At 39.9% G+C, this 15,154-nt stretch overlaps 1 protein-coding gene across 1 annotated transcript in view; it reads right to left on the bottom strand.

Annotated features, from left to right (window-relative positions):
* LOC130492892 (multiple PDZ domain protein-like) overlaps window positions 1-13,411 on the bottom strand; it is a 202,872-nt gene extending 189,461 nt beyond the window's left edge. The window contains exons 1-2 of the mRNA XM_056866653.1: window positions 13,391-13,411; window positions 11,771-11,937 (exon numbers count right to left, since the gene is read on the bottom strand). Of these exons, the coding sequence (XP_056722631.1) occupies window positions 11,771-11,937; window positions 13,391-13,406 (183 nt within the window). The 5' untranslated portion in view covers window positions 13,407-13,411. The remainder of the gene's footprint in view (window positions 1-11,770; window positions 11,938-13,390) is intronic.
* Window positions 13,412-15,154: the final 1,743 nt, after the last annotated feature.

Genomic DNA, 15,154 nt, shown 5'->3' with positions numbered 1-15,154 from the left:
CTGAGGCACTCCACTAGTCACTTCTCTCCAAGTGGATGAGGAACAATTAACAAGCACTCTTTGGGTACGATCAGTCAACCAGTTACAGATCCGCCTAACAGAAATAGGATCTAAACCACATTTTCCCAATTTGTCAACAAGAATATTATGGGGAACCTTATCAAAATTCTTACTGAAATCAAGATAAACTATGTCTACAGCATTCCCCTGAACCAGCAAAAGGTGATACAATTAGTCTTACATGACTTGTTCCTGAGAAACCCGTTCTGGCTCTTAGTAATCAGATCCATCCTTTTTAAATGCTCAAGGACTGACAGTTCGATGATTTGTCCAAAAACATTTCCCGGTATAGAAGTCAAGCTGATGAGTCGGTAGTTACCCGGATCCTCCTTTTTCCCCTTCTTGAACATGGGAACAACATTTGCCCACCTCCAATATTTTGGCACCTCACCTGTTCTCCAAGACTTCTCAAAAATAATGGACAGAGGCTCAGAAATTACATCTGCAAGTTCTTTGAGTACCCTTGGTTGCAATTCATCTGGCCCTGAGGACTTTGTTTCATTTAAAGAAATTAGGGATTTGTGCACTAGCCCAATGCCTATCCTCGGCTGCAAATCCCTTCCCTCATGTTTATGGCATATTGAGCACCGCTTCCCTCGCAAGACTGAGGAAAAGAAGCAATTGAGGAGTTCTGCCCTCTCTTCATCTCTTGTTACAATTTCACTTTCTGGTCCCTGCAATGGGCTTATCTTGTCCTTGTTCTTATTCTTACTTTGTACATAGGAAAAGAACCCTTTTTTGTTGTGTTTAGCATTTCTAGCTAGCCTAAGCTCATACTGAGCTTTAGCTTTCCTAACACTCTCCCTACAAGCACTAGTTATTTGTTTATATTCCTCTTTGGTTATAAGGCCCTTCTTCCACTTCCTAAGTCTTTTTTTTATTTCTCAAATCTTTAAAAAGCTGTTTATGGAGCCACCCTGACCTCTTTGGGCTCCTCCCATTTTTCCTTCTCATAGGAACGGTTTGTGATTGCGCCTTCACTATTTCATTTTTAAGAAACTCCCACCCTTCTTGAACTCCCTTTTCCTTAAGTATTTCTGACCATGGGATTCTGTCCAGCATAAGTTTAGGTTTGTTAAAATTAGCTCTCCTAAAGTCCAATCTATATGTCTGACTTTGTACATTTTTTCCTTTCCCCAAGCTTGTAAATTCCAAGATTACATGGACACTACTACCCAGAGTGCCTACCACTTTATCCTCATCAACCAGTTCTTCCCTGTTGCTGAGAATCAAAGATAGCAGATCCCCTTGTTTCCCTGTCCACTTTCTGGAATAGGAAGTTGTCAGCAAGACAAGTCAGGAATTTATTGGATCTTGCATTTTTAGCAAAGTTGGACTTCCAACAGATATCTGGGTAATTAAAATCTCCCATGACCACCATGTCCTGTCTCTGTGAGAAATAATGGGCAACAGCTGGAGACACCTTGTTTAGGGGCCCATAGAATTGGGTCTAATCTACTTGAAATTTCAGAGTTGTTTATAGAACAGGCACCAGCACATCTGCTGGCATTTTGGTTCCTGTACCTTCAAAAACAACACCTTCAGCCACCTGGAAAATTTCCCCATAGGGAGTAATGGACCCCAAAAAAATTCAGATTCACCCCAAAAAACCAGAATCTGAGTATTATATTGGTATTGGACTTCAGGAATATTGAAAAGATCAATATTTTCGGGTCCAAAAGGATAAAATCAGGGCAAGCTTTACTGAGCAAGAATTGAATGAAAAGACAGAAAGTTTGGTTATATAGTTGAGAGAGCGGTGGCCGAGCAGCTCCAGGTCTTCCTGGATGAAGCATCAGTTTTGGACCCATTCCAGTCTGGCTTCTGCCCTGGCCATGGGGCAGAGACAGCTCTGGTCGCCCTCACAGACGATCTCCTTTGACAGCTGGATCGGGGCGGGGCGGGGCTGCTATTATTGGATCTATCAGCAGCCTTCGACGTGGTCGATCATGATCTTCTAGACCACTGTCTTGCCGACATTGGGCTTAGCCCTTCAATGGCTGAGCTCTTTTCTCCGTGGTTGGGGACAGAGAGTGATGCTAGGGGAGGAGGTGTCGCAGCCACGTCCTTTGGTGTGTGGGGTGCCGCAAGGTGCAATCCTCTCCCCTATGTTATTTAACATCTACATGCGTCCTCTTGCCCAGCTTGTCCTGAGTTTCGTGTTGGGATGTCATCAGTATGCTGATGACACCCAGCTTTATCTGTTGATGGACAGCCATCCAGACTCTGTCTCAGACCCACTGGCCAGGTGCTTGGATGCCATGACGGGGTGGTTGAGGCAAAGCCGGCTGAAGTTAAATCCATCGAAGGAGGTCCTGTGGCTCAGCCGGGGCGGCCTTGGGGCGGGGTGCCAACTCCCGGCTCTTGACAGCGTGCCACTAACACCTGTGCCCGCTGTCAGGAGTCTGGGTGTGACCTTGGATGCCTCCTTATCTATGGAGGCCCAGGTCACAGCTGCTGCCCAGTCAGCTTTTTTCCATCTCCACCGGGCCCGGCAGTTGGTGCCTTACCTCTCCCCCCCTGACTTAGCTACATTGATCCATGCGACGGTCACCTCCAGGCTAGACTACTGTAGCTCGCTCTGCATAGGGCTGCCCTTGAGGCTGACTCGAAAACTCCAGCTGGTACAAAATGCCACAGCAAGGCTGCTTACTGGGTCCTCGTCGCGGGCTCATATCACTCCAGTGCTTAAACAGCTGCACTGGCTCCAGCTGGAATATCGGGTCAGATTCAAGGTGCTGGTTAATACTTTTAAAGCCTTACACGGTCTGGGATCTTCATATCTGCGGGACAGCCTATCCTGGTATGTTCCCCAGAGGACTCTTTGTTCAGCTAATAACAATCTTTTGGTGGTCCCCGGCCCGAGAAGCATCCGGCTGGCCTTGACCAGGGCCAGGGCTTTCTCTGCTCTGGCCCCTGCCTGGTGGAATAGCCTCACTAGCAAGACCAGGGCCCTGTGGGACCTCAAAGAGTTCTGCAGGGCCTGATTATGATTTTATAGGGCTATTTTAAAATGTTTTACTGCTTTTATTGATTAATATGACTTTTATATTCTGTAAGGCGCACTGAGCCTGGCTTTGGCCAGGAAGAGCGGGGTAACATATGGAAATAATAAATAAATAAATAAATAAATAAATAAATAAATAAATAAATAAATAATCACAAATAAGTTTTGGAACCTAAAGAGATTAAATTTTTAAAAATCCAAAGAGATTTGAGGGACTACGAGGAAGGTAGAATTTATGAATGGCCATCACAGAAGCATAGTTCATACAAAAGAACAGTTTCTTTTGATACTACCCTTAGTATAAGTTCTGATCTTGATAAAAGCAGTCCATCTGGGGAGGGGACCAGTATAGATATAAATACATCTCCCCAGCATAACTGGAACCATTCTTCATTCAGGAGGAATGATCATCACAATAATTTTTTAGGGCCGAGAATTGAGATCAGGAAAGAGATACAAACGACAGAAATCCAGAACAAGATACAAACAGAGGAATTTGAGAAATTACAGATAGTTCACCTTTCCAAAATTTAACATACTGATGGGAACTCCAAGTATTAAGAAACAGTCTTTCTTTCATTCCCACACCCCCATGGAATAACTTTCAATTAATGGTTGAAATTCATAGTTTATTCAGAAAAATTAGGTTGGCAGATTTTTTAAAAACATTAACAAAGAAATGGGAGATATGGATAAAAAAGGAGAACATTTGAAATTTAAGTCTACATTTAATCCATCTACTACCAATCCTAGGATATTAGCTTTCCAGAAGCTGGTACTGGAAGGATTAAAATTATTGGAGCAAAGAGATATACCAGTTTGGCACAATTTGAATAAATTTGAAGGCCAGGCATTAGAACAGCTCAGCCAAAGAAAAGAAATTATTATCAAACCAGCAGACAAAGGAGGAGCTATAGTAATCTGGGGTAGAGAGGACTACATCACAGAGGCCTATAGACAACTAAACAACCCCATGCATTATGTAAGAAGTATATGGGAGGGACCCAAGGAATCCCTTATTAAGTTTGGCCAATAGATTAACACCATCCACAATATCATTAAATTTGAGATGACCTTTGACAAATCCTGAATTCATTTCCTGAATGTGAAAATTACTAGAATGGGGTACACCCTACAGACAGAGGTGTATAGAAAGCCCACTGACGCTAATTCTTATCTAGCAGGAGACAGCTTTCACCCACATCCTTTAAAAAGAAACCTACCCTATTCACAATTATTGAGAATCAAAAGGAATTACAGTATGGAAGAAGGGTTCCAGAGGCAAGCAAAGATATTTTTCCAACAACTGGAAGCAAGGGGTTATTCATGAAGAATATTGAAAAGGGCATGGTTTTGTGCTAGCAACACACCAAGGGAAACCTTGCTGACCCCCAAAAGCACAGAACGTAAGAATGACAGGATGATCATCCCCCTAACATATAATGCCACATACAAATCAGTGCAGAATATTATATTTAAGCACTGGCACTTTTGGCTTAACAACCCGAGATGTAACAACCTCCCTCTTTTTACCACCAGAAGGGCTAAAAGCGTCAGAGATAAATTAGTATTAAGTATACCAGATATAGCAGGTAGTGATAAATGGGATAACCCAGACAACACCAAAAGGTTTTTTTTCCATGTGGACATTGTTACGTATGTGAGAGTGCAGTAAGAAGGAAAATGTTTCAAGATTCCAGCAAGAGTAGGACTTATAATATAAATTCATTTTACAATTGTAACTCAGTAGGAGTAATTTACATTATTAAATGTTCTTGTGACTTGATGTATGTTGGAATGACAGCTAGAAATGTAAAAACAAGGGTGAATGAGCATAGATATTGTATTAGAACTAAGAAAATGAATACGCCATCGGTTAAGCACTTCATAACAACAGGACACACAGAGAAGCAACTGAGATTCTGGGTTACAGACATCTTATCTTTCCAACTCATTTTGCCATCTTCTTTCCAACTCTAAACACAGTCTACTGAGAAAGGAAACTTTCTGGATTTATCACCTACAGACAATTACACCAGAAGGTCTGAATGAGTCAGCAAACTGGAGATGTTGTATTTAACTAAGTCGATGAATCTGCAAAAAAAAAAAATTGCTCTTCTTGCATGTTTCTCCTTCCCTCTTCCTTCTCCCCCGCCCCCCATCCCTCACTGCTCTGGCATAAGGCCATACAGGGGTGTGATTGCATCATCCTCTACAGGGGCATATTAACTGAACAGACTAGTGATTGTGCCATTTTATTTTTCATGCTTGTTGATGTATACACATCCTGAGAAGCTTGACATCATATACACAAGGTCTGTTTTAATAGGAAATTTGGGACAGCTCTAAGGAAAGGGAGGAGGTACAGATAAAATATTCATTTATGGACAGTACAATTTAATATTTTTCAGAATAATATTTTTCAATATATATCTGTTTTGATCCAGGTGTGAGCTGTGGGCCATGTAATAATACACATGGAATAAACATTCCTACACAAAGCCACACATACTAAAAGGTAACCATGTAATTTCAACAATTTTTTTAAAAAAATATATGTTTTGTATAAAAAGAAAAATCTTTATGAAACATATACTAATTGACATTTTTATCCTTGTTTTTCTCTTTCCAAAAGTGGTTTACATATTTTAACCTTGTATTACATTAATGGAGATGTCAGGGTGTGTATTATATAATAATTTTATGTATGACCACTGAGGAAGGCGTAGATAAAGCCAAAATGTGTCTGGTCTTAATTTGGTCATTGTATAGAGATATAGATAATCTATGAATGTGTTGTATGTTAATGTTTATTGTTTTTAGCTAGCCTACATTGTAGGCCCTGTGTTTTTAACACAATGATAATAAAACCATAATAATAAAACAGATATATTTACATAAATTATAGTAATGTAGTTCATCAATGTTGCAACTTCCTTTCTGCACGTCTGATTCAAATTTACATAACTCTAGTAATTCAAACTACCTGAAAATGTATATTCAATACCATTAATTTCCCCTGGTATAATATTTCAGTTGTGTTATAGTAAATAAAGGGCCAATATTAACATGATAAAGACCACAGATCTTCAGTTGTCTAAAAGCTAAATAAGAGCAGCATGCAGTTCCAGTTCAGATTTGAGCCACACAGAAAGGAGAGAGCATGTTCCGCTCTTCAAATCTAATTAATCTAATCTAATGAAGCCTAATGAAATCTAATGAATGAATGAACTTCCACATGCTCTGGGATTGGGTTCACCCAACCTTGCATTATTAGCACATTCAAGATAGATTTCAAAAACCTGTCCTCACCCCATTTTAGGGCCATGCACACCTGTCTGTCTTTTAAACATGAAAGGAGATCTGTGACTTTAGGCCAGTCTGGTTTGGTGGGGAGGTTTACTAAGGAGAACACTGAGTGAATAATTGAAGTAGTCAGTGATAGTTCTCATAGCCGGGACTATCTTAAGTGTTTTTCACATTGACACGACACATCCAAAGTAGTTTGAAGTTCACTGCTACATACAAAGATGCTTTCTGCAATTATAAGGAGTATTTCTTTTCACTGCATATAAACTGTTCTGTTTTACACCAATAAAGCCACCATAACTGTATCATGAGGCAGCTTTATAGGAATGTGATTACGTAAGTACTGTATAAAGAGAATATTGCGTTGTTTTATATACTGCTTTATGCTAATTAACCACAATTGCTTTCCCCTTTACTGTATATAGCATCTGTGATATTGGCATAATTTAGCAGGAAATTGAAAAAAATTCTCTGATGGCACAATATAGGATAAAATGTACATTGGGTAGTACAGTTAAATCTATATTGCAATCAAATGCTACTTTCAATTGGTTGTTTGAAATGATACCTAATTTAAAAATTCTACTTCAATTGCATTTCTTGCAAGTCAGCATTTTAGGAAACAGAAATCAGCATTAGTGGTTATTTCTAAAACTTTTTGCTTTCCTGTTTGTGTTTAAAAACAACACGATGATGCAACTACCTTCTCCATGTAAAACAGGAATACTATCACCTTTTTCCTACTACTGTGGCTGCCAGAAGCCGCGCAAGAAGCACCCATGTCTCAACCATCAAATAGAAACAGTTCTGAGTAGCAGCAGCTCCCTTGCTTTTCTGAGTCTGATGAGAGCTGATCACCGTATTGACCTCCACAACACTCTCAACAATCTTCAAGTAGCCACCACAAGCAATGTATGGTGCTGGTGCAGATGCTCTACATGATCAGCTCTTTCAAGCCACAGCTACCCCGTAGAGACACCCTCACTTAGTAGCATTTCCAGCAGTTTCAAAATGAAACAGAAGTCCAGTGGCACTTGTATGTGGGGGGCGTGCCGTCAAGTCACAGCTGACTTATGGCGACCCCATAGGGTTTTCAAGGCAAGAGATGTTTGCAAGTGGTTTGCTATTGCCTGCCTCCACGTAGGCTGAGAGTTCTGAGAGAACTGTGACTGGCCCAAGGTCACCCAGCAGGTTTCATGTGGAGGAGTGGGGAATCAAAAATGGTTCTCCATATTAGAGTCCACAAGCAACATAAAGGCAGGAGTAGGGCAATGTTACAAAGAGAAGAAATAGCCAATCAAAGCCAAGTCAGTCTATTCAGAGTGGGGAAAGGAACACTTCCTACTGCTGAAAGATGGACAGAGGAGGATTAACATAAAATCAGATCTAATCAAGGGAAGTGAAGTGAGAAACATCAGAACAGACCCAGTAAGGGCATTAGTGAGACTTTAAAAAAGTATAACTTAACTAATTAACACCTGGAAAGCTATTATTAAGCTATTAGCACCTATAGTGAATGAAGAAACCCAAGTTTTTCTTCAAACTTTGAGAAGACTTAATGTAGAGCTTCTTGATCAATCCTAATTCAGCACTTTCACATTGGATTCTCCCTTTGAACATCTTTTGTAGAAGAACAGTAACCCTCAGATCAGCAACATCCAAAATGTCCTGGAAGCTTAAAATGCTTTCCCACTACTTTCTGAAAACTACACTTGGATTGATTTCTCTTTGATGGATCTAACTCATGGTTTATAAAGCTAGAGGCAGATCTCCCTGTGGAAGAAGTATAATCCGCCTGTGACTGGGTGGGAAAGAAAGCATAAAACTTACACTATGAGAATGGTTATAATTATATTTATTATCTTTATATTATAGTTGCTGGTAGTCACATTTTGCTCTTTGTAGAGATTTGCCATGACCCAAGTTAGATTGTACCACATCATGTTTAACTACTATTACAAAGGTAGCACATATAGTTCTACAATTTAGAGTAATTTCTGAACTGTCTTCCAACAAAACCAACTGGCTAGAGTGTCCTTTTCAAATACAATATTCTTCAGATTTTCGTTTTTCTCTTCACAAAAGGAATATAGGATAAGCCTGAATCTTTTCTCTCAATAAACTGTGCACTGGCTACAAATCAAGAAAAAGCAAATGTGGTTAAGTCTCAATGAAATTCTTAATGTAGAGACTATGAAATAATAAAATAGTTAACAAAAATAACAAAGGAAGTAAAAACAGGAGTTGAAAGGGATGCATAAGAAAGCTGGCAAGGCCCTTACATTGCAGCCAGTACTTTTCCACCCTGTAAAAATCTATCTTCAAACTTGCAAGAAAAAATTTGAAGAATGTTGCCCAGCCAAGGAAAGGGATTTTTCTCATTAGCACTGCTTTGAGCTTTTCCTATAGAGAAAAGAGAAACAAATACTGATAGAGGGAGGGTGGCTTGCCAGTACTGAGTGAGTACTGCTTAAGTATTTAAATATTTTAAATTATTTAAAAATAAAATTAAGACTTGAGATGTTCACATGAGCATAATGGTGTTTGTTTTTTTTTGCTCCCTTATCTTCAAACACCGGGTTTTTGCCGTGGCATCAGAGTTAGAAAACAAACATCCAATAAAGAATAGCAATACGCAGAGGAAAAAATATGGGCTTGCTTTTAGTATACTGACATGCAAATGAACACTGAAGGCAGGGTACCACTTTCTCACTCTGAAAGAGGGCATTGATTCGATTCAGCTTCATTCCTAGCTCTCTCAACATAAGCAACAAATCTCATTTATTTAATGAAAAAGCTTACAAGGCACCTATCAATAGGCATCTCAGCACAGGTAATAAAACATGCAGAGAATCAATAAGGAAGTGAAGTGCATTTACAAAAATAAAATTCAATCCACTAAATACAAAAGCTTTGATTTTTCCAACACTTAGGACTTAGGTGACGGAACTCCATGTCTACGAAAGAAATTCTTTCCTAACTAATCCCAAAATAAATATAAAAGAGAACAGAAAGTAGATAGCATAGAAATGCAAACTGTAATAGTGAAAACAGGAGCTCAGAATAAAGCAATTCTTTCTTCAGCTGATATGGAAAAGCCATAGCCTCTAACACTACCCATCCTCAAAAAAGCAACAATAGAGCTTTTAATGTTTATACTTTTGGAAAGGTAGTTAATGGCCAAGATGTATATTGCTATTATGCTAAGTATGCCTTAAATTTACTTGTTTCAGTGGACCAGATTTAACCACATCTGTACGTCTGCTGATGGCCACTGACCAATATATATTGGCCATCTTCTAGACATGGAGTGGGGGTCACTGGGGGTGTAGGGGGGAGGTAGTTGTGAGTTTCCTGCATTGTGCAGGGGGTTGGACTAGATGACCCTGGTGGTTCCTTCCAACTCTATGATTCTATGTATATTTTCTCTTTTAAAACACGCCCTATTAGATACCGAACATGCAGACACATATTTATTTGTTTCACGTGATATATGCAAGCAGGACTGAATATTAGCCTTCATTTTTTTTCTGTAGTGGCAAAATTAAGAAATGGACTGTACTCCTCTCACAATGTCAACAAAAGTATCTTCTTAAAAGTTCTGGCCACTGAACAAAGCTCACATAATGTACTAGTTCACAATAGGTAGCCATGTTAGTCTGCCTGTAGCAGTAGAAAAGAGCAAGAGTCCAGCAGCACCTTAAAGATTAACAAAATTTCTGGCAGGGTACGAGCTAGGAATGAAGCCTCTCTACACACCAAGGACTAGTAAAGGGAAGAGTCCTTTCCAGACCATTGCAGAGGAAACAAAAGTAGTGGAGTGATGGGCAAAACTGCTAGGACATTTTTGCATTTCCACTATCAAGTGGCCCAAGCATTTTGGTTTAACCAAGGTACCACAGTGCATAGTCCAGAACCCAAGCCATGCCCTGAGATCTCTTTCATTTTCCATTTGCTCTTGATACAATGGTCTCCTGAGGGACTAACTATATGTTATATATTTCCTGGGTACATCCCCAAGCTGGGCCACAAACATGATCTCGGAGCTCTGTGCCCCCGATTTAGTTCAGGACTGCAGTGCTCAGGAAGAAGGGACTTGAACCTTACTCTATACCATTTCCCCCACTTGAAACACCCCAAGAAAGTGGCTATTTGTCGCTTTGAAAAGTGCATATGGCTACTTGTCAGTTCCCCCAATGGAAAATAGTGACGCACCAGGGCTATTTCAGGGAAAATGACATGGAGGGAAGGTTTAAGCCCCTTCTTCCGGTGGGCTATGGTAGCAATCAGCAATGCTGATTCTATGTTTGCATTGTATTCCTTTCAGAACTGACTGGCCTTAGAGTTCTGACTCCAAACCATCTAAAAATTATTGAGGCTATCTAGCTGTTTATGTCTATAGTTCTCTTTTAAAAGTGTTGAATTCTACAACTTCCTTTAAGAAGTTTGTCAAGCTTTATGGGATAAGTCCTCCAGAGCGCTGGGGAAAAGTTGTTTTTTTAAGAAAAATCTTCTCATTCATGCATTGAAGGTTAATATTAACATGGCAAGTACTCGCACCAGACAACACTTTGCCACTTGAAATACAGTAAATAGTCCTGCTTAGACGTACAGGCACTCCTGACGGGGGGGGCGGAGCCACATAGGAACTAGCTGATCCCTACACCAGCGTCCATACCACTTGCGCCGTGAGAACTGGCACAGATGCTGGCACAGGGCAACTTATGCCGGCCCCGGGGCACAGCAGAGCGAGCCTCCTGCACCCGCGCCACCTCCCTGGCAGCGTACGTCTGACGCAACTGCTCATGCCAGCGTCCTGGAAGGTATTCCTGCGGAGGAGCTGCAATTTTGCAGGTGGCGAGTTATGCGTGCAAAATCGTGGTGCAGCCACATAGAACTCTACAGGAAGTTCCACAGGTTTTTTTTGCTAACAATAATTTTTAATTCATTTTTCAGCTTGCTGCACTGGCAGTTAGCCGCTCTGGGGGCAGCACAACTGCACCGCCTCCAGGCACCGTCTAACCACCCCACAGAGGAATGGGTTGTAAGTCTAGAACTACTTAAAAATGTGTACTGTAAGCTATTTATTGACCAAAACAGTTTGGTAAAAATACAGCACTAGAAAGGTATCATAACTATGCTTACACCGTAGTACTCACACAGGTAATGTAATCAAAACCCTTGGAGAAATCTGCATACCTATCTTTTTCTAAAATAGCAAAATTTACTGAGTTCAATGGAAACGTTGGAAAATAGCTTTCATACTGAGAAATTTGTTTTTTTGCTGCTTAACAACCATTTTGCCTGCTTAAGGTGACACAGACAGTTATCAGATAAAAGGGTTTACAACTTCTTATCAGCATTTCCTTTGCCCCGGAGATGCTGCTGTCCTACCTGATCTCTTGGCTGTGGAAGTGAAGCCTGAAGATTCAGGATTTGGTTGAACAAAGGGCTTTGCAGCACTGATTTCAGCAAACTCAATTTTTCCTCATTTGCCGTATCACCCCGTTCCCGCAGTTTCGCTTGTAGGCGCTCCACTGCCTGGAGGGCCCGGTGAGTATCTGTCAAAATATACATTTTACTTAGTGCCCTGTTCTTCTAATAATTGTATATGCTGCAAGACATGACCAGTTACTTTAACTTTCTCTCTATCATATTGTTTGAACAATTCAGAAATCCATTATATACATATAAACAGCTCTACAGAACACAACTTATGCTCTGGCCCTTTGGCTTTCCATCACATATTTTGGATCTTGATGTCCCAGTAAGGCTGACTTCACCTTATCCTATCCATTGTTTGGTTGCCTGTTTTAGACCATTTCCATAGCAGAGACTATGCTCAATCATCAATCCTATCTAGACACTGATATTGAGTATCAACTACTATCTCCCTTGGCCTTTTAACACAGAGGTTACATGGACCTGATTCTTTTAGGTCCATTCCTGATCTTGCAAAGGACAACATCCCATTGCTTCAACATGGCAATCCAGATTTTGTTGCTCTCCCAAATTGTTCTGATCCACAATTAATGTATGTTGAACCATTCACTAGAGCAAGGTCAATATTGTTTACACCCACTTTTTCTTGCAGTGAGAACAGTGATAAAGTGAAGCCACCATAAGACAGGACAGAACTGAGCCATACCAGTAAAAATTAGTGCATACACAGTGAAGCACAGGAAAAACTAGTTTGGATCCCAATGAAAATCTCCGGACAGAAGGATTTCCATCAATGGAGTGTGACTTGTTTGCCTTTTCCCTCCTGTTGCAGCACAAAATGTTCCCTAAAATGCTGCTGTGGGGCTGGGGGACTTCAAGGAATAACACAAAGAGGAAGTTGGAGGTCTGCTGCGAAATGGGGAACTGGCAAAAATCACCCCTGTTGTACATAAAAAATAATTGGCAGGATCTAATCTTTTATTTAAATTATTGAGAAATCATAATTTTCTAATTTACAGCTATATCTAATTTGTAAGTATAAGTAATAAAAATAAGACTTGCATACAACACTTCGATGTTAATTTAATTTACAGCATTTTCAAATTAGTTGTACAAATGCAACTAAAAGTTGAACAGCTATTCAAAATAATTTTGTATATGTAGCTAGAGAACAGGTTGTAATTTCTTAATTAGATTTATACTCAATACAAATGAAAACAGAAGCATATTTTCGTCTGTGTTTTTTATTTTTTCCTTTTTCTTTATTTTGTTTATTGTAATTTTGTTAACAATAAATTTAATAAAATGCTTATAAAAATAATAATAGTTGAACAGCCTGATCCTCTATAACATACTACGAAATTTGCATTACTGGACTCAGTGAATTGTTTACTAATGATAAGATACTTTTATTTACAGCAGTCGGCCAGTATAATGTTTACTAATGAATATCTCATGTCTCTCTTTAATTTAAATTAAAAAATAAGGCAATGCAGTTCAGCACAGACCTTTAAAATGAAAAATCAAATTGACTTTAAGTGTGCAAATATATCTTTTAACTTCAAGTCTTACCTATTGTTTCCAACATGGCTTCCACTTGCTCAATTTCCACTTCACCAAATGGCTGTCAATACAAAGGTCTTTCTAGAATAAAGGAAAGAGGGGGGGAAAGGATTTTAAAAATTAAACCTTAAAAACAGAACTGAAAACCACTGATTACTCTGTCAAACTTGCATTCAAGGCTCCCAGTTCTTGCAGAATCTATTTCAGTTACACTTCATGCGCTTCTTTGCATAGAAAAATGTAAACTATACCAAACTAATTTACAACCTGATCCCAAGTACTTGCGTTGTTTTCATGTCACTGTAACGGCATTATAATACTACATTTTGAGAGACTGCTCTGGCATCCTACTGTAAGCTCTGCGCTGGCACAGAAAAATTAAACAATGGCTTATTTTTCCTTTACTAGACATTAGGCCATTTGGTATTGTAAACGCCATTTCCAGTTTACCAAAACAGGGAGCAAAAGCCTAATGGAAAGAGGACTGCAGGAAGATGGCTGCTGGGGAAGATGTAAATGGATAGAAGGGGCTATTAATAAGGATCCAGAGAAGTGGTGTGGAACTGAGGTACCCATACTCTCTGGCCAAGATTTTGTACTGGAGTCTCTTCCCAAAGAGCAGCTGAGGGACCTCTAACAATAAAATTTTATATTTTGAGTATTTTGTGGTTATGTTACCTATTATATACCATTCCAGCTATTTTTTCAAAAAGGAAACATGCTTTGAAAACTGTCCTCTAACAACTATGAATATTCTTTTGTGTCTAAGAGTGTCTAGCCAGAAGCGTCAGTATGCTTCATTACCAGACACTTTAATGTTTAACTTTCACAGGTCACAGAAGCGCTGCCGGGCACAAAAGGAATAGACCAGAAGACCCAAATAGAGAGAAGAATACAAACGGACAGGAAGAAAGAGATACTAAACTTGGAACAGACAAAGAATTTGCTAGTGAGAAAGGAAAGTCGCTATGGAGCCAACTCCTAGCACTGCTTCTCCCTCTGAGGCAGGAGGAGAACTGGAAACCAGACGGTGGTCCTAGCCCAGGGGACAGGAAGCAAAGGCTTTTAGATCCTGCCTCCCTGAGCATAGGAAGGAAAACTCCCGCCAATGAAGATGTCCTCCGAGCTCAATGGGAGAACTCTTTTGATTTTATTTCAACTCGTTGGTTCTGGTCCGACCTTCTGGAGCAACAGAAAATAACTCAGCACTCTCCCTCCTCTATATGACAGCCCTTCAAGTACTTAAAGATGGTTATCATACCACCTCTCCTCAGTTATCATATCCCCTCTTCAGGCTAAACATACCCAGCTCCTTCAACCTTTCCTCATAGGACTTGGTCTCCAAACCCCTCACCATCTTGGTTGCCCTCCTCTGGACCCATTTCTGCTTGTCTACATCTTTCTTAAATTGTGGTGCCCAAAGCTGAACACAATACTCTAAGTGAGGTCTAACCAGAGCAGAGTAAAGTGATACCATCACTTCACGTGATCTGGACACTATACTTCTCCTGATACAGCCCAAGATTGCATTTGCCTTTTTAGCTACCACATCACACTGCTGACTCATGTTCAGTGTTTGGTTTACTAAGATCCCAAGATCCTTTTCGCACACACCACTGCTCAGACAAGTCTCCCCCATTTTATAATAATGCATTTGATTTTTCCTACCTAAATGCAGAACTTTACATTTATTTTTGTTGAAGTGCATTTTATTAGTTATAGCCCAATTCTCCAGCCTGTCAAGATCATCCTGCCTGTTTTCTACCATATTTG

This window comes from Euleptes europaea, unplaced genomic scaffold (genome assembly GCF_029931775.1).
Source record: "Euleptes europaea isolate rEulEur1 unplaced genomic scaffold, rEulEur1.hap1 H_1, whole genome shotgun sequence".
In the NCBI taxonomy this organism is placed as follows: domain Eukaryota; kingdom Metazoa; phylum Chordata; class Lepidosauria; order Squamata; family Sphaerodactylidae; genus Euleptes; species Euleptes europaea.
The sequence above is the reverse complement of the archived record's forward strand: the minus strand, read 5'-3'. Positions and strand labels throughout refer to the sequence as shown.